We start from the raw sequence: 25,775 nt of genomic DNA on the forward strand, positions 1-25,775 counted from the left end.
GTGGCTGGCTCTGCAGAAGTGGAAAAAGCATGGGACTTCCCTGGTGGTCCAGTGGTTAAGACTCTGTGCTACCACTGCAGGGGGCGCAAGTTCGATCCCTGGTTGGGGAACCCACATGCCACGTGGTGCGGCCAAAAAAAAAGAAGTGGAAAAAGCAGTAATACATCTCAGTTTCTTATGCCTAAAAACTCACCATGAGTGAGGAGGAAGGTTCAAGAAACCCAGGAGGAAGGGAGGACAGGGGCGGGACTGGGAGGCTCGGTTCACCAAAATCACAGAGAAATGAGCACTGCTGCCCGTTTTGTTTGAATTACTGAGCTAACTGGCCTGAAGGGATGCTGCCAACAGCTGCCCCGTTTTCTGTAACGCTATTGGAAAAACTGCTTCAGCTGGCTGGAGGTCACAGGGCCATGACACCACTTAACAGTGGCCTTCCCGGGTGTGCAGGCAGTGCTATCTGCGGAGCTCAGAGCACTTCCCAGGAGGGCACACTTTTCGGTGTGCAGAAAGGGGTCCCCCAGCACCCCACCTGGCTCTCGTCCCCAGCTACTTGAGTCCTAGGAGAAACCAAACAGGAATGACCAGCAAGCAGCAAAAAGAGCTTCAACCTTTAAAAAAGGTGCCACCGCAATGTTCAAAGCAGCACTATTCACAATAGCCAAGACACGGAAGCAACCCGAGTGTCCATCGACAGAGGAATGGATAAAGAAGGTGTGGTACATATATACAGTGGAATACTACTCAGCCATAAAAAAGAACGAAATAATGCCATTTGCACCAACATGGATGGACCTAGAGATGCTCATACTAGGTGAAGTAAGAAAGAGAAAGACAAATACCATATGATATCACTTATATGTGGAATCTAAAATATGACACAAGTGAACTTATTTACGAAACACAAACAGACACACAGACATAGAAAACCAAAGGGGAAAGGGGATGGGGGAGGGATAAATTAGGAGTTTGGAACTAGTAGATACAAACTACTATATATAAAATAGATAAACGACAAGGTCCTACTGCATAGAACAGGGAACTATATTCAATATCCTGTAATAAACCATGATGGAAAAGAATATGAAAAAGAATATCTATATATGTATAACTAAATCACTTCGCTGTACACCAGAAACTAACACAACATTGTAAATCAACTACACTCCAATTAAAAAGGGTGCCAGAAAGTTATTGAGGGACTCCATAAAATAAGGAAATAGGGGTCTGGGGGACCAAGAAGTTGACCGTTTCCTCCAGGGTTAATGAACAGTACGTGGCAGGAATGTCAGCCACACAGAGGCCTCGGCTGCAGCCCGCCTCTTACCCATCATGGCAGGACTAGAGTGCGCAGGCCGAGGGTGCTCAGACAATTCCCGGCTCATGGGGTCCCTGAAAGAGGGCAGCGACCTGCCCACCATCACCAACCGGTCTGGTGGGGACAGAAGCAGAAGGTACAGCCCCTCCACTCCCAGCCCCAGGCTCTGCCCAGTTGGCCTGGTTACCGCTTTCCAACAAAAGCCAAAGGGACACATTCCGCCTTCAGGCCAGAAAAGGTCCCACCCATTTGATATCGCAGGGAAAAAGAACAGTTTTCCCCAACGTTTTATTGGAGATTTCTTTATTTCCTCACACACGCTCAGTTTCTTCTTAGAAGATGGGCCAGGAGAAAAACACGAGCCAAAACCTAACCTGCGGACATTCTATAAAATACTTGACCAGAATGTCTCAAAACTGTCAGGATCATGAAAAATGAGGACAGACAGAAACTGTCACAGGCCAGAGGAGACGGAGGAGACAGGACACTCGTCATGTGGTATTGTGGGTGGGATCCTGGAACAGAAAGGGGACTGGGCTGGAAAACCAAGTGAAATCCGAGTAAGTCTAGCTTAGCTAAGAGTAACGTACCAATGCTGGTTTGAGCTGTGACAAATGTGCCCAGGGAATATAAGCTGTGAACAAGAGGGGAGACGGGGAGGAGTACAAGGGGACTCTCTGTAGTATCTCTGCAACTTTTCTGTACCTCTAAATCTGTTCTAAAACTCTGTGTGTATGCGTGTATGTGTGTAGTGTGTGTGTGTATGGTGGGGCCTCTCCTTCAAAGCTTCCTGTCTCCTTCAAGAACCTGCTCCATTGGGCTTCTCTGGTGGTGCAGTGGTTGAGAGTCCGCCTGCCGATGCAGGGGACACGGGTTCGTGCCCCGGTCTGGGAAGATCCCACATGCCACGGAGCGGCTGGGCCCGTGGGCTGTGGCCGCTGAGCCTGCGCGTCCGGAGCCTGTGCTCTGCAACGGGAGAGGCCACAACAGTGAGAGGCCTGTGTACCGCAAAAAAAAAAAAAAAAAAAAAAAAGAACCTGCTCCATTAATCCACCTCTTTCCTGCCTCTGCTTCACTTTTTAAAAAAAATTTAATTTATTTTATACAGCAGGCTCTTATTAGTTATCTGTTTTATACATATTAGTGTATATATGTCAATCCCAATCTCCCAATTCATCCCACCACCCCGCCACTTTCCCCCCTTGGTGTCCATATGTTTGTTCTCTACATCTGTGTCTCTATTGCTGCCCTGTAAACCGGTTCATCTGTACCATTTTTCTAGGCTCCACATATATGCGTTAATATACGATATTTGTTTTTCTCTTTCTGACTGACTTCTGCCAACACACATGGGCAGGTCTGTCTATCCTAAAAAAAACCCAGAAAACAAACCGTCTCCTCCTCCAACTGCACTGCTCCTCCTGGCTGCTCTACGCTTTAAACCCCGAGCCTGTAGCTAAACCACCTCCAAGTCCTCACTCAGTAAGGAGTCCCCGTGGGGCCCCCTGCCCTTCATGTAGGACAGTGGCCATTCCTCTGAAAGGCTCAGACGGCTTGGGCTGTCACCGAGTGTTAAGGCTTCTACTCCATCCTTGCACTTCTGGATCTCTAAGCAGTAACAACATTGAACCCTGCTTCCTTCTCCCCTGCTCCTTAGATGGAATCCCTCAAAGTTTCCCAAATAAGTCTCGTAAATCCCGCCTCAGCTGGAGGGAGCCCCTCCTCCTGGAAGGCTGTCCAGACCACCTAGGCCAGCTGCTTCCCCACCAAGAAGTCCTCAGCTTCCTCCCCAGGAAATGTGAGCCCCACTCCGCAGGGGTCCTCCCCAGCATCCTCGCTCCCTCCCTTCCTGTTTACATTCTCCTGGAGGGCAGGATGAGTTCTTGGTCATTTCAGTAGCTCCCCTGCACCCCATCCATACTTGGGACCAAACAGTCATTAGTAAATCATTATTCAATAAGTGAAGGATGACTTCAGTGAAAGAGAAGCTCTGAAGCCCATCAGAATTTCCTCTCCTGGGTCCTCTCACCTTGGACAAGCCTCCTTTCCCACCGGCTTGTCATCCAGACCCATCTTCCAACATCTCCCAACAAGGGTCAGAAACTACAAAGAACAACTACTTGCCCAGAATAAATACTGAGAAAGAGCCATGAGGGTATGTGATGAATGTCACAGTGAGATTCAGGGGCACGTCCACATCAAGTCTTTTGGAAAATGAGGGTTTATAAAAAGTCCATGCCCTGCTGTGCTCACCGCCCACCGAAGTCCAGTTAGACACTCCAATCCTTTTTTTTTTAAATGCATTCATTTTTTATTTAATAATACTTGATTAAAGATGACTAGATATAATTAAATAAAGTAAACCTTTAACATACATAGCTTTGGATATCATTATACTTTTAATAGCAATATTCAAGTGGTGATGGGTGTTTAATTCTTTCACTCTAAAATATATGTGACCGGACTCCCCTGGTGGTCCAGTGGCTAAGACTCTGTGCTTCCAATGCCCGGGGGCCTGGGTTTGATCCCTGGTAGGGCACTAGGTCCCACAGGCCGCAAGTAAAGATCCCCATGCCGCAACGAAGATCCCGCGTGCCGCAACTAAGACCCCACGAAGCCAAATAAATAAATATTAAAAAAATATATATATATGTGACGTTTTAGATGTCTGGTGATAGGTGTTGAATTCATCACTCTAGAATATCTGTGAATTTATGATTTTGAAGTTTTTCTGGATGACAGATGTTTCAGAATTGGGTGAAAGTCTCAGAAAAAGTCCAAAAAGCATCGCTATAATTTTCCATACAACTTCTAGAGTTCACAGACACTCTGAAACCATTCATAAAACCTGGAGGGTATGGATTCCACATTGTGAGTATTTGGATAGACCCTCCAATCCTTGAGGAGCACACAGGTAATCCGGTCACCTGGGGTGGATGCCAGCTTCAGGAGGCGTGAAAGCCCAGCCCCACCCCAGGCGGGCCCAGCTTCCCGTCCTGTCCTCTCCTCTCCCCTGGCTGAAAGCACAACACGAACAAGGCTCCCTCCCACGCAGAGATGGGTATTTCAGTGAGTCACACCAGACCCATAGGCACAGGCCTAGAAATCTTACACTACAACACACACCCCGAGTTAAAGGAAAGGTCTCCAATTCCAAGGGGCGAATTGAAAACAAATCCTAAGTGCAGTGTTGCTTAGGGGCACCTGGCTTCTCTGGACCCCCTGCTGAGTTTGCAAAGCCAATTCCAGCTGGAGCCCAGAGGAATGCCGTACCACCCGAAACGCCTGAAGCAAGCGTGCAGAAAGGTGGGAGGTGACGAGGTGACACAGAGGAAAAGGGCAACCGGCTGACCGCAGAGGTTTCAGTGTGTGTGTGTGTGTGTGTGTGTGTGTGTCTGTCTGTCTGTCTGTGTGCGTGTATGTGTCGCCTTGCATCCCATCCCTCAGGTGGAAGGAACCATGTCTCTCCGTGGGGGAAACCCCACTTCAAAGAAAAATCTTCCCAAGGCAAACACATTGGGTGGTCTTGGCTTGGGCCTCTTTCCTCTCGGTCCCCTCTGTCTTCTGTAATATGACCTGACGGGTCACACATTTTTTAAAAGGACAAAATACTCATGGACACTTTCTCCATCCAGCTGTCTTGGCCCAGGAAGTGCAGGGCAGATCATTCTCCACATCCAGTTTCCTTTGAGGCTGACCTCAGACTGCAGTGGTCCCATCTGCCACTTTGGAAGCGGCTAGAGGTGGGCGGTGGTGACAGGAGGGGGTCGGGGGAGAAGGCAGTGCTTTCTTTCCTATGTCCCATCGTCCTTCTGTGAAGCCTTGGCTATTTGGTGACTTTGGTCAAAGGGATGCAGCAGACATTTTAGTAAGGGACAGGTGGCATGACAGAACAGTGGGCAAGAAGCAGGGGGCCCTAGCTCTGTCATTTGCACACCGGAGCCAGCCACGGGGTGATGTGAGAATCACCTGGCAGAGTTCTAAACACGTATCCGCCGCCACTCCATCCCACGGCACGCGAGCGCTCCCAGGAGAACGCACATCTCTGCTGAGAATAGCTGCATGTGTGGACAGTGGCGGGGCCTCTGGGGCTAATTCCAGCGCTGCTGCCTGGGAGCTGTGTGGCACTAAGCACTCTCCGTAGCTTCTCTGAACCTCAGAGTTACCACCTGTAAAAAAAGAGTTTGATACTTTCCTGCCTTTGACCCAGGAGGTTGAAGGGGAAGATTAACGTGTAAAACACTCTGACGACCGTGAGTGCTAGAGACAGCCAGATTCTGTGGGGAATATAATGATGACAATGATAATAAGTAAACCTTGCGAACGACACGAAGACAAAAGTGGGGATATTCACGGCTCCTGGCGGCCTCAGCTGTGTGTCCTCCTCTGATCTGAGGAGGCGGCTGGGTGGGCACAGGGCGATTGAGGACAGTGGGGGTCTGTCTTCTGTGGGTCTGTGTGAGTGCGGTGTGCTGGAGGAGATGCCTCCAGAGCTCCGCTAGGACCAGCCGGGATGCGGCGAGAGAAGTGGGGCGGGGAGGGTAAGGGACACGGCTGGCCGAGAGTGGAGGCCTCTGTCCTTCCTGGGATCCCAGGCTGCTTCCGTGAGCGAATTCACGCTGCAGGAAGCAGTTACTGAAGGAGCAGATCACAGAGAGGGAGGGGATTTGACCTCTTTACTTCCTTCCTTCGGTAAGATCCGTATCAGCCCTGGATTTTTTTGTTAACATACTGGGCTTGGGAGACCTCAGCTTAGCTGCCCCTGGCCACCCAGGAAGTCACAGAGGCTGAACCCTGAGGATGTAAGCTGCCTCACCACTCACGCCTGATGGAGCCTCGAGAGTGCAGATAAGGGCCTCTGTGTTCACATGGCCTTTAGAAACAAGTCGGGCCACCTAGACCTGTGGGCTCCAGCCTCACCCATCTCCATGGCAACCCTGGCTCAGCACAGAGGGCCAAGCCTGATGGGCTGATTCACCGTCAGGAGCCCGGGCCAGGCACTGCTGGCAAGAGCAAACAGGAGCCGGCTCCCCAACGCCTCTCTCACCCTCTCCCGGCACCCTCCTCCCCGGAGCTGCTGTCTCTGGAAGGATGAAGCACTTGGGCAGGAGCAGAGGTCTTGGAGTCCTGCCCTCTCCAGGCCCGCCGCACAGGATAACAACAGCTAAAACCAAACTCCACGCTCATCAGGAAAAAACTGCCATGACTTGCTTTCCTTAAGGATCACGAGTAAACTGTTAGGGACTTCCCCGGTGGCGGAGTGGTTAAGACTCCGTGCTCCCAATGCAGGGGGCCGAGGTGGGGGGGGGGGTTCGATCCATGGTCAGGGAACTACAACCCCCATGCATGCCACAACTAAGGAGCCCGCCTGCAGCAACTAAGGACCTGCCTGCCACAACTAAGGAGCCCACGTGCCGCAACTAAGGAGCCGGCAGACCGCAACTAAGGACCCTGCGAGCCACAACTAAGGAGCCTACCTGCCGCAACCAAATAAACAAAATTAAATAAATATTAAAAAAAAAAGTAAACTGTTCGTTCATGGCAGAACTGAAAGATGCCAACCAGGGCATATTACTAACATCAGTTTTATTAGAGATGAACGGCAAAGCCCCAGAGATCACAGTCCTGAAGAACAACTGTCCCCCACCTTCCCCGTGAGGATGATCATTTTGGGGGCCGTCTCATCCCCTTGGGGCTTCTCCTGGCCTGCACATCTACAGAAGCCTGCACCCTCAAAGGCCACTGGGAGACTGCTTTCCAGGCCAGTGGTTCTCAACACGTGGTCCCCAGACCAGCGGTAGTGGCAGCAGCATCAGCTGGGAACTTGTCGGACGTGCAGACTTGTTGTCCCCGTCCTGGACTTATTCGATTAGAAACCCAAGTGAGGTGAGGCCCAGTGATCCGTGTCGTTGCTGTTGTTTTTTTTTTTTGGCCGCGCTGCGTGGCACGTGGGATCCTAGTTCTCCGACCAGGGATCAAACCCGAGCCCACCGCAGTGGAAGCATGGAGTCTTAACCACTGGACTGCCAGGGAAGTCCCAGCAATCTATGTTTTAACAAGCGCCCCCAGATGATTCTGCTGCCCACTCAGGTTTCAGAACCACTGCTCTAAGGCTTTCATTTGAACACTGAACAATTGGAGGAATGGAAAAGCTCTTTCTGGGGGTTCTGAACCCAGAGACCAGCTTTTGAAACGCCAGTGCCAAAGGGCACGAAGCTACGGAGCGGGGATGTGAGCCTCCCCTGGGTGCAGGGCTCCTGCTGGCACTGGAAAGCCAGGGAGGGGGACTGGGGCTGAGGACCACCTTGACTGCTGAATGGTGACAGATAAGGGGGAGGATACAGGACACGTAAGCAGGAAGGAAGCAAGAGGTAAGAAAGACAGATACTGGCTAGACAACACCCTCTTGAACCCACTGAGTGGGGAAGTCACAGTAAACGCTCAAGTCGGAACTTGCATTTGGCTTCTCCATGTGCCTCCAGCCACAGACTCACCTGGTGAACCCTCCTACCCCAGACGCCAAAATGACTCAGGCAGCCCCTGCAGCAGGGCGCTCTTGGCAAAAACTTCCCCAATTTCTGCAGCCTACGTTCTCCCCAGGACAGGCTGCCGTTGTGTATGGAACTGGACTCTTCCTCAAATCACCCCAAATTCTAGGAAAACAACATTAAAAAAAAAAGAAAGAACACATGCAGAGGCTGATGGTCAATGACCTGGTAGGTTTATCTAGAGTTACTGTTGATTTGACTGTGGCAGGCTTTTGTCCATTAGTAACTCCTCCAGAGGCTAGGGAAAGGAAAATAAATAATATAATAACAGTAGCAGTCACTCTTCATGAGCACTCACTCGTGTCCTCCATCGCAGGAGGTGATTTAAGTATACTATCTCATTTAATCCGCTCGTCACACTTATTTTATAGGTGAAACAGAGAGGTTAAGCAACTCGCTCAAAAAGACACAGCCAGCAAGAGGCAGAGCTGACTCTGAACCAGATCCATGCAGCCAGCAGCTCAGAGCCGCACTCTTCTCAATACTGTGCTCCCTCCCTGCCAGCTGGTGAACTGGAAGAATGGGAACCCCCAAGAAATTTTCTGTGGGGGGACAAGAGTCTGGTCTGGACACCGTGAATTTGGCAGGATGCTCTGACCTAAACCTTATCCTGCCTGGTAGCTAGATGAGTCCAATTTAGGGCACCAATGCCAGCCAAGGCCAGGGCCAAGGGAGGGAAGGACCACGGACTCATCCTTTGGGTCCGTTCTCTCTCTCCCCTCCCCCCCTCCCTCTGGTGAGCATGGGACAGGTGGTGGCCTCAAGCCCACCCTCAGAGGGTCCCAGGGGAAATGAACCCTTCAGGGCCAGTTCTATCTTCCTTTCTTTGCTTCCCAAGGTGTCCACACAGAAGCAATGGTGCCTTTGGCTCTGTCCCCTCTGGGACCTGGCTTCAAGGTGTCAAAAAGCTCTCCATAAGAGGAATCCAGCCCTTTTGGGAAGCAGAAGGCGAGCGTTGAAGGAGAGGTGCTGAGGCCGCCCCTCTTGGGCAGATTCCACAAGAGAGGTCCCTGTCAACTGGGTATGCTTATGGGCCACTCCAAGCAAAGCCCCAAACTGGTCCCTCCCTCCCTCACCTTTCCCAAACCAGGGGAATCTCTGAAATGGGCGTTTTGTAGACAGATGAAAAGATAAGTCGTCTATTTCACCTCCTGAAAGAGAGGAAGCCTAGTGGTAAAACTTCAGCTTTGAGCAATGCCCTCAGTGATGCGGCTTCGCAGAGCTGAAGCAATAAGATGGGGACGAATGTGAGTGCTTAGGACAACTTCAACCTCTGAAAAGTTCTAAGGAGAGGTAGCTCCTTACGTAATACTAACTAGACCACAGCTGTAGAAGCTGACAGCTGAGCTCTTGCTATGAGCCAGGTTCCATGATAATAACTTGACATTGAATATCCCGTACTTGCTCCCAATGGCCTTGTATTATTGTATGCAGGTGGCATGACTACCCTCATTACCCACGTTAGGAAAGTGAGGCCTAAGGAGAGGCACCAACTGGCCGCCTCCCCCCAGGAATCTACATTTCCAACAATTCAACCCCTCCTTCCCCCAATAATCCCCCTGGGTCATAACGCCCCCTGCTGCTCTGTGTTACTCTTTTACACAATGCAGCACCTTGAGGCGGGGAGGTCCCAACAGCAACAAAAACAAAATCCAACCATCACCACCCCCTTCTCCCAAGCCAGGACCTCAGGGAGGCGGACTTCTGCTATTCAGTGCCCTAAACGCCGAGAAGATTGTGGTACCTACCCCACCGCCTAGATAATTCAACATTAAAAAATAATAATAATAAAAATTGTAGGATAAGTCTAAAGAATTAACTTTCCCCAGGTTCCTGAGCACAGGCTCAGCCTGTCTGTGGACCTCCTGGGAGGACGCGCGGTGGTGGCTCAACAGCTACAGCCTGTGGGTGCCACCATTTTGCTCTGCTGGCCTCTTTTGGGCAACTGTGTTCAGCTTGCTAACAGGGGAACATTCCCTGGAAGCACATAGTGAGAGATCTCCCAGGGAGAAGAGGAATATTGGGAGACTAGAGTCCTCCTGTCAGGCCCTGCTGCCCCTTCTGAATCTGAGGATGCTGGTGGGACTGCCTTACACTCTTCGAGGTAGTTCCGATCATCCCAGCTTGAGATGACGAAACAGGCTCAGAGAGGTCAAGTAACTTGCCCATGGTCACACAGCAGGTATGCAGTGACTCAGCTGACAGTTCTCTCCCTCCGTCACATGCACAGCATGTGCCAGGCAGAGGTTGGTTACTTGACGTCCTGTCTCATCCCTGGTGGAAGGGAGGTAGCTGTGTCCCCTCTCTGGGGTGTGGCAGAGGATGAAAGACCTTGTAAACTTCTTCTCAGCACACCTTTATGGAAATTAGGCAGTGACCTGGTCTGAACAAGTTCAAGACTTGAGAAATCCTCCCTCCTGAGGACTGAGCCAGCATCATTTAAAAACCAGAGCCCTGAGTGGGACTTCCCTGGCGGTCCAGTGGTTAGGACTCTGCGCTTCCAATGCAGGGGGCTCGGGTTCCATCCCTGGTCGGGGAACTAAGATCCTGCATGTCTCGATGCGTGGCCAAAAAAGAAAACCAGAGCCCTTATTCTGCCTAAGAGGAGAAAAGTTTTAGCTAATACAAGGTGCCAGTGTTAAGTCACTTGGGGCTGAGGGATTGGGAGGGAGGCCTCTGCCCAAGGTAACCTCCTTCCAAACAAGAAGTTTCAAGTTTCCACTGCCTGCTGGCCAGACGTGTAGCAGACGTCAGCCAGCCCATAAATGCATTTTCTGCTGAAAGTAGCCATTCTGATCTCAACCAAAATCATCTGATGTGGGGGATTGTTTTGGGGCTGTTTTGCTTTAAATTCCAGAATACCACTGTGTTTTCCATTGTGTTTGCCTAACTAAGATGCCTGGTGATTGCACGCGTGCACACACACACACACACACACACACACACACACACACACACACACACACTCTTGCTGATACACTTCAGCCACACAGACCAGCTAGCTCTCATTCCATCCATGGAACCTGTTACCACTTGCTCGCGTGACCCTGAGTGGTGGGAGATACCCCTTGCCCTATTCCTCTGCCACAATCCCCTCTTCATTTTAGTCTCAATGATTAAACAGTAAGCCCTCCACTGTCTGCTGTGTCCCCTGCCTCACCCGAAGCACTTCACTTGAATCATTTAATTTTCTCAACAGACCCACCAGGTAGGTAATATTAACTTGTTTTCGAGATGAGAAGTTTCAGGCACAGAAGTTCAGGAGCTCATCTTGAGATCACATGGCAAAGAGGTGCCTGAGTTACAACCTGGACCCAGAACAATCTGACTGCAAAGCCCAAATTCTCAATCATTTTGCTAAGCTCAAAGGTCTTTTTGATCCATTTTGTTAATTTCAGGGCCAGAATTTTTCACTTTTATCCTTTCTCCTTCCTGGTCACAGCTGATTCTATTTCAAAAGTGGCGTCTTCGATCCGTAAAGGCCCCAAGAGAGCCCACATGTAAGAGCAGAAGGCCTATCTTCTCACGACAGGAAGGTACCTGCCTTGGCCACCTGGCCTGCAGGTGCCATCGGAGTCTGGCGTCTCTCTGGGGGAGCCTGATGGACAGAGTCTAGAGAGAGAGCCTGGGACTCCTCTTGCTGGCCTCTGGCTGGAGAGCTCTGGGCACGTTCTTGCTGGCCAGCCAGAAGTGAGTGTGGCCACAGCCCTGCTCCGGGAAACAGACTCTCCAGAGTAAGCTGGTACGTTCCCTTCCCCTCCCAACTGCGCCACCTCTGTAAGCCTGGCAAGTGCAGACACCGCTGCAGCTGCCCATTGGCCACTGTCCTTGTATCCCTATAGGAATGGCCTGAAGCCTTTGCCCGCCCCTTACAGCACCATCCTGCCAGCAGAGGATAAAGGGAATGAGAGGGCATCACTGCAGGCCTGTCTTATAGCCCTGGGCATGGGGCCCTGAGAGGCATGAGGATCACACCAGCTCCCCATTCTAAGGGTTCCTCCCCAGCTCTGGAAGAGAATGTAATTTCTAGTTGAAATGAGTTTTCTGATCTCTTAAGGGTTATCTATCTGTCTTGGGGAGCCAGGGCTATAATTTGATTGAAGAGGGGAAAAGTAGAGTGTGGGATGACTTCCCCAGGCTTGTAGAAAGGAGGCTTTAAAAAGTTTGAGCATAGGGACGACTTCCCCAGTGGCACAGTGGTTAAGAATCCGCCTACCAGTGCAGGGGACACAGGTTCGAGCCCTCGTCCAGGAAGATCCCACATGCCACGGAGCAACTAAGTCTGTATGCTGCAACTATGGAGTCTGAGCTCTAGAGCCTGTGAGCCACAACTACTGAGTCTGAGTGCCACAACTACTGAAGCCCACACAACAAGAGAAACCACTGCAATGAGAAGACTGCGCACTGCAACGAAGACCCAACACAGCCAAAAATAAATAAATAAATTTATTAAAAAAATTTTTTTTTTGAGCATAGGGATTCCCCTGGTGGTCCAGTGGTTAGGACTTCGTGTTTGGTCCCTGCTTGGGGAACTAAGATCCCGCAAGCTGCCCAGTGTGGCTAAAAAGACAAAAAAAAGTCTGAGCATAATAGTAACAGGTTGAAATCCATGGCCCCACATCACAAGAAGGCGCCTATAGTGCATCAGGGTGAGCAGGAGGAAGAGTCTTTACGGGGGACGAGTTTCCTGTCCCTGCAGGACACATTCTGCTGAGGGTGGCTTCCCACACAACAGAGGCGGGCATGGACGTGAGGGGTGCATGCAAACTGCTACACTGCAATTGTTCATCTAGATGGGAAGAGGCGTTTTTGGTTCGGATTTGTAAATAACTTAGTCTTAGTCCATTAAGGCTGCTGTAACAAAGCACTGTGGACAGGGTAAAAGTCCAAGATCAAGGCACCAGCAGACTTGGCATCTGGTTTGGACTCACTTCCTGGTTCATAGAGGGTTATCTTCTCACTAGAATCTCACATGGTTGAAGGGAGACGGGAACTCTGGGGCCTCTTCTTCTTTTTTTTAAAAATAAATTTATTTATTTAATTTATTTATTTTTGACTGTCTAGAGAGAGAGCCTGGGACTCCTCTTGGGTCTTCGTTGCTGTGCGCAGGCTTCCTCTGGTTGCGGCCAGTGGGGGCTACTCTTCGTTGTGGTGCACGGGCGTCTCATTGCAGTGGCTTCCCTTTGTTGCAGAACAGAGACTCTAGGCACACGGGCTTCAGTAGTTGCGACACGCGGGCTTCAGTACTTGCAGCACGTGGGCTCAGTAGTTGTGGCTCATGGGCTCTAGAGCTCAGGCTCAGTAGTCGTGGCGCATGGGCTTAGTTGCTCCGCAGCATGTGGGATCTTCCCGGACCAGGGCTCGAACCCATGTCCCCTGCATTGGGAGGAGGATTTTTTTTTTTTTTTTTTTCAGTGATACACGGGCCTCTCACTGTTGTGGCCTCTCCCACTGCGGAGCACAGGCTCCGGACGCGCAGGCTCAGTGGCCATGGCTCACGGGCCTAGCCGCTCCGTGGCATGTGGGATCTTCCCGGACCGGGTCACGAACCCGTGTCCCCTGCATTGGCAGGCGGACTCTCAACCACTGCGCCACCAGGGGAGCCCGGGAGGCAGATTCTTAACCACTGCGTCACCATAGAGGTCCCGCCTCTTCTTATAAGGGCACTAATTCCATTCATGAGGGCCCCATCCTCATGACCTAATCACCCCCAACAGCCTCGACTCCAGATAAAACTGCATTGGACTTTAGGATTTAACATATGAATTTGGAGAGGCGCAAACAGTCTATATAGCAAACTATCTTTTAAACTAAACTTCCCAAAGAAGACATACAGATGGCCAACGGGCACATGAAAAGATGCTCAACATCACTAAACATCAGGGAAATGCAAATCAAAACCACAATCAGATATCATGTTATACCTGTCACAATAGCTATTATCTAAAGGACAACAAATAACAAGTGTTGATGATGATGTGGAGAAGGGAACCTTGTGCAGTCTTGGTGGAAATGTAAATTTGTGCACCCAGCATGGAAAAGAGTATGGCAGTTTCCCAAAAGATTAAAAATAGAACTACCACATGATGCAGCAATTTCACTTCTTGTTACGTATCCAAAGAACATGAAAACACTAATTCGAAAAGATACATGCACCCCTATGTTCACTGCAGCCCTATTTACAATAGCCAAGACATGGAAACAACCTAAATGTCCATCCATAGATAAATGTATAAAGAAGACATGGTACATAGATACACTAGAATATTATTCAGCCATAAAAAAAGAAAGAAATCACACCATTTGTGACAACATGGATGGACCTGGAGGGTATTATGCTAAATGAAATCCGGAAGACAAAACAAATGAACAAACCAAACCAAACCAAACCCACAGACACAGAGAACAGATTGGTGGTTGCCTGAGGGAAGGAAGGCTGGGGAGGTGGGTAAAACGGGCGGAAGGGGATCCAGAGGTACAAATTTTCAGTTATAAAATAAGTAAGTCAAGGGGATGTGATGTACAGCAAGGTAACTATAGTCAGCGATATTGTTCTGCAGATTTGAAAGCTGCTCTCATCTCAAGAAAAAAAAATTCTGTAACTTTGTATGGTGACAGATGGTAAGTAGGCTTACCCTGGCTATCATTTTGCAACGTGTATGAATGTCAAATCATTACGTTGTACACTGGAATCTAAAGGAATGTTGTATGTCAATCATACTTCAATTAAAACACACACATGCTGTAGAGCAGAAATTAAACACAACATTGTAAATCAACTATACCTCAATAAAATTAAAACACACACAACACCCCAAACTTGAAAAGCAATGAATTCGCAACTGTGTATGATTTTGCTGATCTTTCATTTAAAGATTCAATAAATCAACCTTATCATTTGCTACTGATTCAATCAGTGTAAGTTTAAAGATAAATTAAAACTAAAATGCTATAGAAATGTGTTTTGAATTCACTAAAACGGTCTAATTTACTTTATGATATTTTTAACCCCCAGTCAAGGATTTTCTCCTACGATCCACGTGTGGTGTTGTTTCTGCCCTTGGACACTGACATGCAGCTCAGACTGGGAGGAAAAGGGGCCTCCTCTAAGCAGTTTGGAGGCAGGGGCTTGGTAGGAGTCATGGCTCCCATCTGCCTGGGTCTGAGAGAGGTGGATACTGGGACCTTGAGAGTGTAGCGGGTAGGCTGTGGAGGGTGACTTCCCTAAACACAGCCAGGGACACCGTTTCTGCTCCCTTGCACAATGCGTGGCAAGAGGATTGAGCAAAAGGACTGACTGACTTTCTCCACGTCAACAGTCCACACACCTCTCTGCCCAGGGATCTTCCCTGGGATCAAACAGATCTGGCCCCTCTCAGGCAAGTCAGTGGGCTTCGTCCTCCCTGCTACGTAGCCAGGCTGTACATCACAACTCAGAGGTCTGCGTCTCCAGAGACCCCCGGGGGGCGCATCTCCCTTTCCAAAGTCCTCAGGGGCAAGGCCAGAGAAGGCCAGCCGAGCCTTCTAGTTTCCATTTGTGGGAAAGACAGGACCCTGCTCTTTCCCAGCAAAGACAAATCGCCCAAGCTCCAGGACTAGGAATACAGAACACTCGTTGAATTAATCTCGAGTCCAAGCCACTCCTTGGGCCAGGATCAAGCTGACAGTCAGAGCAAGGATGGGTGGGGAGGCCAGAGCTCCAGTCAGGGCTGCCCTTGATCCTTGGGGAACTTAGGGACTCTCTAATGCCTTCCTCAAAGTCCCCACAGCTCCTCTGTGCAGTCCTGGAGAGCAGTGAGGCAACCCACACCTCATGGCAGAAACGTGGGATTCCGGACAGAGCAGGGGTTGCCTGGAAACCAATATGCGGTGTTTGATATGGGGAGGTTCATGGGTCTCTGGAGAAAAAAGCAAAAAAACTGGGGACTGTGTGTTTCTGGAGGCAGGTCCCATTGATTTCATGGGATTCCCCCAAAATGTTCGGACCTGCCAGTCGAGGATGACAGCAAGCAGTACTTAAAAGCTATCCAGGGACTTCCCTGGTGGCGCAGTGGCTGGGAATCCTCCTGCCAATGCAGGGGACATGGGTTCGAACTCTGGTCCGGGAGGATCCCACATGCCGTGGGGCAACTAAGCCTGTGTGCCACAACTACTGAGCCTGCGCTCTAGAGCCTGCGAGCCACAACTACGGAGCCCATGTGCCACAACTACTTAAGCCCGTGTGCCTAGAGCCTGTGCTCCGCAAGAGGAGAAGCCACCGCAATGAAGACTAGCCCCGGCTTGCTGCAACTAGAGAAAGCCCACGCATCAACGAAGACCCAACGCAGCCCAAAATAAGTAAATAAAAAATAAATAAATTTATTAAACAAAAAACCAAACAAAAAACTATCCAGAACTAAGTATTTCTTTGGTGGAGGGGAGGAATTACTGGATGGATGTAATTAAAATAAAATTATCTCATCTGGAGACAGGACGCTGCTTTCCACAGCTGCCTGCCATCACTTGACGGAAAATGCAAATGTCCCTGGACCGGCATTACTTTTTCCACGGAATGAAACAGGCAAGTGATCTGCAGTCAGACTTTAAAAACATAAATTAAAAAAATATATATCGTTTAGATTAGCGCTTTTGGTCTCCTTAATTCCCTCAGTTGCAAATTATCTCTGGATGAACCTGGGTTCGACAGGCTCTTCCCCAGATTGTCAAACCCCAAAACCATGAAGTCATTGCTCTTCTGTAAGTAAGAGGGAAAGACGGTTTCTGCAAGCCTTTGGTTGAAAAGACCTGAGGCGGTTCCAAATAAAGTTCCCCTGACCCCGCCCCAGGAGGGAGGCAGGAACGCGGCACAAAAACATGAAGATTCCTGAAACTTTTTCTTCACGCTCCTCTCCCCAGACTCTCCAGAACATGCAGCCACCAAGGAGGCAACAGGACCACAAAAGCCACCGTAACCCGTGACGTCGGGTCCCTCACCCTCACAGCCAGGCACACCCAAGAAAGACGGTCAAGGCTTGTGCTCTTTGGCAGAAAAGGTGCTTTTGTTAAGTCCCAGGCGTATTATTAAGTCCCAAACGGTGCAACCAATCCCCCAAACCGTGCCTCCTTGTAAAATGGAATCGAACAGGAAAACAGACAAATCGAACACGGACACACAGCTCTGTGTGTTAACAGTGAAGATTTGCATCTGACACAAAAGGAAGATGTGAGAACGGTGATGTGTGAGGTCTGAAGCCGCAGAAGACTCGTTTAGCAGAGTAAGTGCTCCAAAGGGCTTCTTATCAAAGCAGTTCCAAACTCAGGTCTGAACCGGCAGCTGCTTCCTTTGAGCACAAGAGGGTAAGGTCTGGAATGGTGCCAGGTGAGTGTGCGTGCGCGTGTGTAGAGGAATCCTCCCCATTCCCCAAATCAGGAGTCCCATCTGTTGTTGACAACCATCGCGGGGCAAAGTGGGGGGAAAGCCTCAGGAGTCCGGGCAGGGAGAAGTCTTATTTTCCTGAGCAGATGCAGACACCTGGCCTCCCCAAACCTGCCAGCCTCTGTGCAAACACAGCCGGCTCTTGCAGGGCTCGGGCTGTCTGGGTGCCAAAGGTGGAAGCCATTTCACGCAAGAGCCCCAGCTGCTTGCTCAGTCCAGCACTGAAGGCAAACAGCTTCTGGGTGAAGCAGCAGGTTGGGTGGGAGGGGCTTCTGCCAGTGCCATCCCGCTCGCCCATCCCCCGCCCGGACCCCGCATTCCGGATTTCTCCGCACGCAGTTTTATTTTCAGAAGTGGGGCTGCCCCACAGTCAGACTTGCGGCCACACATGAAATGGAGTCAGGGTCCTGAGGTGGGAATCGCAGAGGTGTGTGGAGGAACGAGGCTGGCAGTGATGCAGGATGAGAAGAAGGGGGGATGTGTGCACCTGGCTACCTCTCTCTGGTTTCAACTTCCACACTTCCTCAGGCCAGTGCTCCCACCCTCCCCACCTCCTCAACCTCCTTTCCATACAGGGATGACAAAAGCTACGGCTGGAAGTTTACTTCTCATCCAGGAGGCTAAGTGCATCTCAGGCATGAGCTCCTATAACCCACAGCAACTCCGGGGGGTAGTCACCAGCTCCACACGGTGACAGGCAAATCCAACCCAGAGCCACTCTTGACCACTAGGCAGCACTGCCACAAAAGGCTGAGGGCGACCAAAAACAGAGAACCCCCCCCAGACAGAGAGACCCCACCCAGGAGGAGTGGAGGGAACTTGGGGTTACCAGGAGAGAGAGGCACGACTCAGGCCCAGGACATCAAGAGGCCCCCGAATGAAATGAAGCCACGCTGGGTCAAGCCTGGGTACCCACCACACACTTCCATTTCCTGACTCCTGTTTTGGGTTGTGTGGGAATGTCCTTTGCTCTAGGCCCTGGGGGTGGGGCTGGTTTCATAGACTGAGCTACTGAAGGGACCTTTCTGGACCATTTGCTCCAACCCACTGGTTGTACAGATGAGAAAACTGAGGTCTGGAATTCAAAAGTGACCTGCTCAAAGTGAGCTGGGGGCAGAGCTGGACTAACAACACAGGTCCCTGAGCTCTGGTCCAGGCCTCTGTCCATGTTTCCGTGAAGCCTGCCTTAGGCCTGCGAGACACCATTTCTTGGGAAAGAGAAATTCCCTGCTATTCCCATCAGTGAGGGAGGAGACGGGGTGAGAGGCAGGGAACAAAGGGGTGAGGGGGTGGGTAGAATGTGAAGTCCTTGCTCCTGGCCTGGACCAGCCCCGGTTCCCCACTGTACAGCTGAGGCTGCCCCTTTGGCATTGTAAAATGTTTCCCCATCGAAATTTTTTGGAGGGTGGGTAGGCAAAGAGGTCTGAAGGAAACCCAGAAACAACTGAAACAGAGCTGGGAAGTTAGGGTCCTGGGGTCACTGGAAGAACAGCCTGACTGCTGGCTTAGCTGCGGGCACCAGAGGCCCTACTTGGGGAGGGCAGGCAGTGCAGGCTCTGCTGTCACTGAGGGTCCCACAGGGATGAGACTGGGGGCCAGGGAAGAGGTACACTGCTCCCCTCCCCCGCCCCAATCACCCCACTGCCGCTGAGGTGGGCTTCTCCTCTCTGGATCCCTGCTGGACCACCCCCCAGCATCCTCTGTCCATGAGGTACTGGTGGCCCCTAGCCTCCCAACTCCTGCTCTTCAAGGCCCACATCAGGTCCCAAACACCAAGTTTATAAATTCCTGGTCTCAAGAGAGAAAGGGAAGTGATGACATCATAACAATCCAAGCAAGCAGTTCCCTCAGGTCGTAGCTTCTCTTAAAAGTTATTTTTTGAGAGCTTGTTGCCACCCTCCTTTCATTCCCACTCAGCTGGGTACAGCAGCAGGTGGTGATGGAAAGCGTGCTGAACTTGGAGCCAACCAGACCTGCCTTCAGACTTACCTCTGATGCTATCCTGCCACGTGACCCTGGCTGAGTCGTGGAACCTCTCTGGGGACTAGTTTCCTTGTCATCAGTAAAATGGGGAGAATGTTACCTGCTCTGGCTATACAATGAGATTTGGAAAAGGACTTTGCAGTAACACGCTGCACAAGGGGATCATGGTGTTCCTTTATTCCAACACCTCCTAGGAGGGAGATGAGGGCTTCATCTCTACAGGGACCTGAATACAGGACGACTAAACAATAAACGATTCAGACACATGAAGCTACCGCGGACCCCCATACACCACCCGTTACCAGGTCCCCTTGTTGGTTTTGTGATGGAGACGGAAGAGGACAGGACTTAAGGGACCTAGGGGTTGGGGTATTGGCTGGGTTCCCGTGACGCTGGGCAGGTCAGCCCCTCTCTGGTTCCCGCTTCCTCGCTGTGAAGAAGAGGCTGGACTGAATCACCTCAAAAGTCATTTCTAATTCTATACCCAGCCGTTCCTAGAATGAGTCATTTCTGTTTCAGATGACACAGCCCATCAGCAGCACCTAGCTCAGGCAGGGGTAGGTCTGGATACAGTGGCGTGGCAGGCAGGAGTCAGTGAGAGGCTGAGCAGATACCTGAGTGGCCTGGGAGCCTCCCGCCAGGCTCCTGCAGGTGCCATGGGGCGGGGGGTATGGAGGCACCCTGGGAGTCCGTGGGTCCCCGCGCCCCAAACCCTCACACAGCCTAGGCAGATAGCTGAGGAGTAACCAAGAGACTGGCAGGGGAGAGACGGTGCTAGGGAGGAGGGAGAGAAAAACTCCTTAAAGGACAAGGGCGGGGTGGGGCGGGGCTAGTCAGCCTTTGACGTTCTTTCCTAGAGCCAGAGTTGGAGACTGGCGGAGCCAAGGCTGGCAGCTAGCTGGCTGGCAGGGACACCCGGGAGGAGGGGGTGCCCACCACAGGAGGGTCTCCCTAGAGCAGGCTATGGGCTGGGCAGGGCACACCTGTCCTCACTAGAGCAGGTGTTGGGTGTGATGAGTCTTGCAAGGGCAGGTCAATCTCATACCCCGTCAGCTCCAGAGAGAGGATTAAATCTCAGGAGATTTTCCCTGGGGTTCATGGGGAAGCAGCTCCAAGGAAATAAGCACATTTTTGTTACAAGCCTCTGGTGGCTCGCCCCTGCTTCTACAGACATCTCTATCGAGAGTGGCACAGGGCCTGCCTTTCCAAATGCTTTCCTGACTGCAAAGGGGCAAATACTGTCCACCTGTGAGCAGGGGATGTGGCCCGTGAACCACGACACCAAAGTCCCCTAAATCCCTCAAGGAGAGGTGCGGAGGGACCACTCCCCTTCCCTGCTGCCGGCCTTAGCCTTCCCATTTGCAGACAGGCTGAGAGTGGCCGGCAGCGGGAGACCTGGATCTCCCTGGCCTGCGTCCTCCCCAGGTGACAGTCCACTCCCTGTGGCCCCGCCCGGCTGCTGGGTGGGCTGGCGGGGAAGGGGGTGAGGCCGGCACCTTATCTCTCCCGGAAATGGAGAAACAGAGGACTCATCCTACTGAGGGCGCCGATAGGCATCTGCCCCACCCCTCCCCAACTCTCCCGGAGTTCTCTCCAGCTCAGATACTTATCGCTCTTCGGGGGAAAAAAAAAAAAATCAAGACAAGCTAGTCTTTCAGGTAGTTTCGAGGGAGCTCGGACTTTCTCACGCCGGCTCAGAATCAGTCTGACAGCATGGGGCCTGAAGGTTCCCCCTCGGGGGTGGAGGAGGGATCCCGACGCTCATTCAGGGACGGGGCCCGGGACGCTGACACCCGCGACCTGCGCGCCCCTTGCTCTCCGGCGTAAAGGTGCCAACAGACCTTCACTGAGCTCCTCCGGCGCCACCTTAGTCCCTTGGAGGGTCCGCATCCTCCCCTCCCCGCGGCCTCGGCCACTCGGGGGGACCACACCCGGGTCACGAGCTGCACTGCCCGCCACAGTCCCCTTCGGGCAGGGCCTTGAGTCCCCAGCAGAGGGGGTGCTCCTTTTCTCCCTCCTGCACTCGGAGGGGATCGGGGTGGGAGCAAACACCCCCCCACACACACACCCCCGGCTCACTAGGGCCCCGCGCCCCCTGCCCGCCCCGCTTCGGACCAGCCCCGGACCAACGCGCCCTCCCAGCCCGTCTCAGCCCCCGCCGAGGAGCCAGCTGGCGGCCGCAGTGCCCTCTCCTCCCGCCAGGAGTCTTCCCCTGCGCAGGCGATGCCGGTGACCGGCAACCCCGACCGCGGACCGGGTGCCCGGGGTGGACAGGTGGCCCCGGAGAGGAGCGCGCGGCAGTCGCGCTCACTCACCCAGAAGATGAAGTTAAATCCGAACAGCAGATATTTGATGCACTTGGTGCCTCCTTTGACCGGCATGGTGCGCGCTAGACTGGCCTGGGCCGGACTGGTGTGGGACGGGGGCGCTTGAGGCCGGGACGGGCGGGACCAGGCTTCGGACCGAGGTGCTGGCGGCTGCGGGTTGGCCTCAGGGCTGCACTTTTAAAAAGTGCCACTCCTCGGGCGCGCGCCGCCGCGGTGCGCATGTGCCGGGCCCCGCCCCCGCCCCCGTCCCCGCCCTCGCCCCCGCCCCACCTGCCCCGCCCCGCCCCGCCCAGGTCCGGTGGCCGCAGCCCCTCCCCCCTTTGGCTCGGCCCTTCCCACCGAGTCGGCCGGCCTTGACTTCCCGCCATCCTCCCCGTTTCCTCCCAGCAGTCCTGGGGTCTTTCCAGTCAGTCATCTTCGGCTGCTTTCGTCCCGGAGTAAGTGGAGGCCTCGCCCTTCCGATTGTCCCCTGGTTTCCGTCCTTCTCGAGCCCTCTGCTTTGGGAGACCCCTTCCCCGGTGGTCGGGGCCGAGGTCCCTTAACCCAAGGCCGGCTGCCCGCAGAATGAGGGCTCTTCTTGAGCTTTGGCCTCGATTTAAAGAGGAGCTGCCTGGCCTTATGTCTCCCTGGGGCGGCTCCTTGCAAACCTTCGCTCGTGAAGCACACTAGCACTCGGCACGTCATGCGGAGCAGGAGGAATTAGAAGCTCGCCGTCCAGGTGGGAAGATCGGTCGGAAGCTTATGGGAGTAATTCTCAGATACCATCGCTGAGTAGTAATATGTCTGAGGGCCGGGAAGTCCGGGAGTGCTTCCTGGACTTGAGGTTCAGATGGCCCAGAGGAAAAGACAAAGCCTGTAGCCTGGCTTCTGTTCTTGCCTCTACTCCCCATCACCCGCGCTCTTGCCCTTCGACTCTGCCCACTGCTGCCTCTTTGAAGCTCCAGTGCCAGAGTGCTTAGGGTGTTTCTCCCCCGCTCAGAAATGTCCCGCAAATGATAAATGTTGGCGAGGATGTGGAGAAAAGGGAACCCTCCTCCACTGTTGGGGGGAATGTAAGTTGGTGCAGCCACTATGGAAAGCAGTATGGAGGTTCCTTAAAAAAATTAAAAAGAGAACTACCCAGCAATTCCACTCCTGGGTATTTATCCAAAGAAAATGAAAGCACCACTTGAAAATATATTTGCGCCCCTGTGTTCATTGCAGCATTATTTACAGTAGCCAAGATATGGAAACAGCATAAGTGTCCATCAATAGATGAAGGGATAAAGATGTGTATATACACAATGGAATATTACTCAGCCATAAAAAAGAACGAAATCTTGCCACTTGCAGCAACATGGATGGACCTAGAGGGTATTATGTGGAGTGAAATAAATCAGAGAGAGAAAGCCAGATACTGTATGATTTCACTTACATGTGGAATCTAAAAACCAAACAAATATAACTAAACAGAAACAGAGTCATAGACACAGAACAAACAGGTGGTTGCCACAGGGAAGCGGGGTAGGGGTAGGAGAGAATTACGCGAGGGAGATTTAAGAGGTACAGACTTTCACTTACGGAATAAATGAGTCATGGGAATTAAATGTACAGTGTGGGGAATATAGTCCATAATTATGTAATATCTTCGTATGGTGACAGATGGTAACTAGCTTATCATGGTGATCATTTTGAAATGTATAGAAATATCGAATCACTGTGTTATGTATCATGAACTAACACAGTGTTGTAGGTCAATTTATACTTCAAAAACAAGCAAACAAACTCAGAAAAAGAGATCAGATTTGTGGTTACCAGAGGTGGGGAGGGGAGGGGAAGGGGAATTGGATGAAAGTAGTCAAAAGGGACAAACTTCCCGTTTTAAGGTAAATAAGTACTAGGGATGTAATGTACAGTATAATACATAATTAACACTGCTGCAAGTTATAAAGGAAAATTGTTAAGAGAATAAATCCTGAGCTCTCATCACAAGGAGAAAATATAAATATTTTTCTATTTCTTTAATGTATGTGTATGAGATGTGGGTATTCACTGAACCCACCATGGTAATCATTTCATGATGTATGTGATCAAATCACTATGTCGAACACCTTAAATTTATAGACTGCTGCAGGTCAGTTCTATCTCAGTAAAACTGGAAGAGAAAGATTCTTTCTGCAGCTCCCCACATTCAATGAGATAAGTTAAAATTCCTCATCTTGCATCTGTAGGGGACACTCTGCCCTCCCCAGCACCCCAGGTCTGCACCTGGCATGTGGTGTGTGCCCTCTCTGGCTGGCCTGCCTTCCCCGTCTTCACTTGTAGAGATTCTATGGCCCCTTAAACATCCCTTTCCTGTTTCTCACCGGAGGATGAGGAGATTCCCCCTACTTTTGAAATCCCAAAACCCTTTCGTATTTTTTTCAAAATGAAGTTTCCTTTGGTGGTTTTCTTTTTTTTTTAATTACAAAAACAAAACCTGCTCAATTACCGAAACATCAGAAAATACCAATAAGCAAAAAAAAAAACCGTAACTCAAAATAACACTCACCAGAAACAGCCCGCGTTACCACTTTAAAGTACATATTCTGCTCTGTTTACTATCGTTGTTAGATCTGTCTCAGTGATGCATTCATTCGAAAACACCTTTCGGTATCCTGTTATGTCCTTAGGGCAGGAGGGGGATGAGCGTGTTTCAGGAGGTCAAGGAGAGAGGCTTAAAGGCCAGGGGGGCTTAAAGGAGGGGCCTTTGACCCAAATTGGAAAGCATGCTGCAGAACCCCAGGAAAAGTGGTTGCAATCATGGGAGAATCAGGCAAAGCTGGGGCTGGGGCCGTCTGGGGTCTAGGCTGGAGCTCACAGTTGGGGGAGGCGTGTAGGGAGGTGAAGGTGGGGACGTAACTAGAGGTGCCTCATGGTCCTGGACTCTGCAAGCGGGGGTGAGGGGTCACCGAAGTGTTTATAAGCAGGGAACCTGTGCTTTGAGTAGTTGGGTGGCTGGTGGCAGGGGGCGGTTGGGGTTGAGGGGAGGAGCAGGCAGAGGCTCCTTGAGGACAAGGACCATTGCCTCTATCTCCAGGCCTTGGCTTAGAGCTTTGGGGGGTTAGACTGAAAGGTGAGGTGTATCAGGGCACCTGCAATTGGGGAGCAGGGCAGCAGGAGACGAAGGTGAGCTGGGAACCCGTGGAGGTACGTTAGGAGGCTGTGGAGTAGTTCAGGTGAGAGACCAAGGGGTGGGGCAACGGGGTGGAGGCTGGAGAGAGGGGGGCAAACCAGGAGAGGGGGTAGCGAGGGCAAGATCAGAGTCAGGCCAGCTGGAGCCGAGGAGGATTTCATTCATTTCTTCTTCCAGTGTTTCTGGAGAGCCTGCTCTGTGTCCTATACATACCCGATGCTAAGACGACATGCCCTCTATCTCACCTGGAAGAATCTCAGTGCAGGCCAGACCAGTATAAGCCCCTGGGGTCTTTGCTTGTGGTGTAACCGAGCAGGACCCTATGGGGCCTTCCTGGGACAGGCCTCCCCCATATCCTCTGCTTTAGCTCATCTCTTAAGTACCTAGGGTAATGGTATTTGATGCACATTTCCTGAGTTGTTTTACAGATGCTAAGACCCTCCACCAAAGGGAAGATGTTAACTACTTGATGACCTGAACACAGAGCCCCAGGCCTCCTGGAGCCTAAGGATTGATCAGGTTAACCCCTGTGACACTGCCCTGTTACCTCACCATCAGAGAACTGTGCACGAGCTGATCACAGACCCTGCGACTCTTGTCCCTTGCCTGGCTTTAAAAAAGCTTTGCTGAAACCCTTCGAAATCCTTCCTGGAGCTTGGGGTTTTTTTAGGGCGTGAGCCACCCATCTCCTTGTATGGCCCTCCCCTGATAAACCTTTCTCTGCTCCAAACTCCGATGTTTTGGTATGTTTGGCCTCACTGTGCGTCAGGCACAGGAACTCGTGCTAACAGGGGGAGATGTTGCCTAGGAAACAGCAGGGGCTGGGGCGTGTACCCAGGTCTGCCTGAGCTGGGAGAGGCTTCCAGCGAGGGGGACACGTGCAGCTGACTTTGGAAGGTGGGCCAGCAGACAAGGCTGGGGAGGGAACTCCAGGCAGAGGGAACCATGTGGAAAGGCACAGGCACAAAACCACAGGCAGCTCCTGGGGAAACCACCATAGTGGGTGAGACAGGGAAGGAAGGAGGACTGGGAA

The 25,775-nt window shown here is 51.6% G+C and overlaps 1 protein-coding gene across 6 annotated transcripts in view; it reads right to left on the bottom strand.

The window, feature by feature from the left end:
* Window positions 1-21,765, bottom strand: part of CD9 (CD9 molecule) — a 35,482-nt gene extending 13,717 nt beyond the window's left edge. For 5 of the 6 annotated variants that reach the window (XM_065886825.1, XM_065886822.1, XM_065886824.1 and 2 more), the window contains exon 1: window positions 21,577-21,642. In XM_065886825.1, coding sequence (XP_065742897.1) covers window positions 21,577-21,642 — 66 coding nt within the window. Of the gene's footprint in view, window positions 1-21,576 lie in introns of all 6 variants that reach the window. The other variant, XM_065886821.1, reaches the window with a different exon arrangement.
* Window positions 21,766-25,775: the final 4,010 nt, after the last annotated feature.

Source organism: Phocoena phocoena, chromosome 11 (genome assembly GCF_963924675.1).
Source record: "Phocoena phocoena chromosome 11, mPhoPho1.1, whole genome shotgun sequence".
Taxonomy (NCBI): domain Eukaryota; kingdom Metazoa; phylum Chordata; class Mammalia; order Artiodactyla; family Phocoenidae; genus Phocoena; species Phocoena phocoena.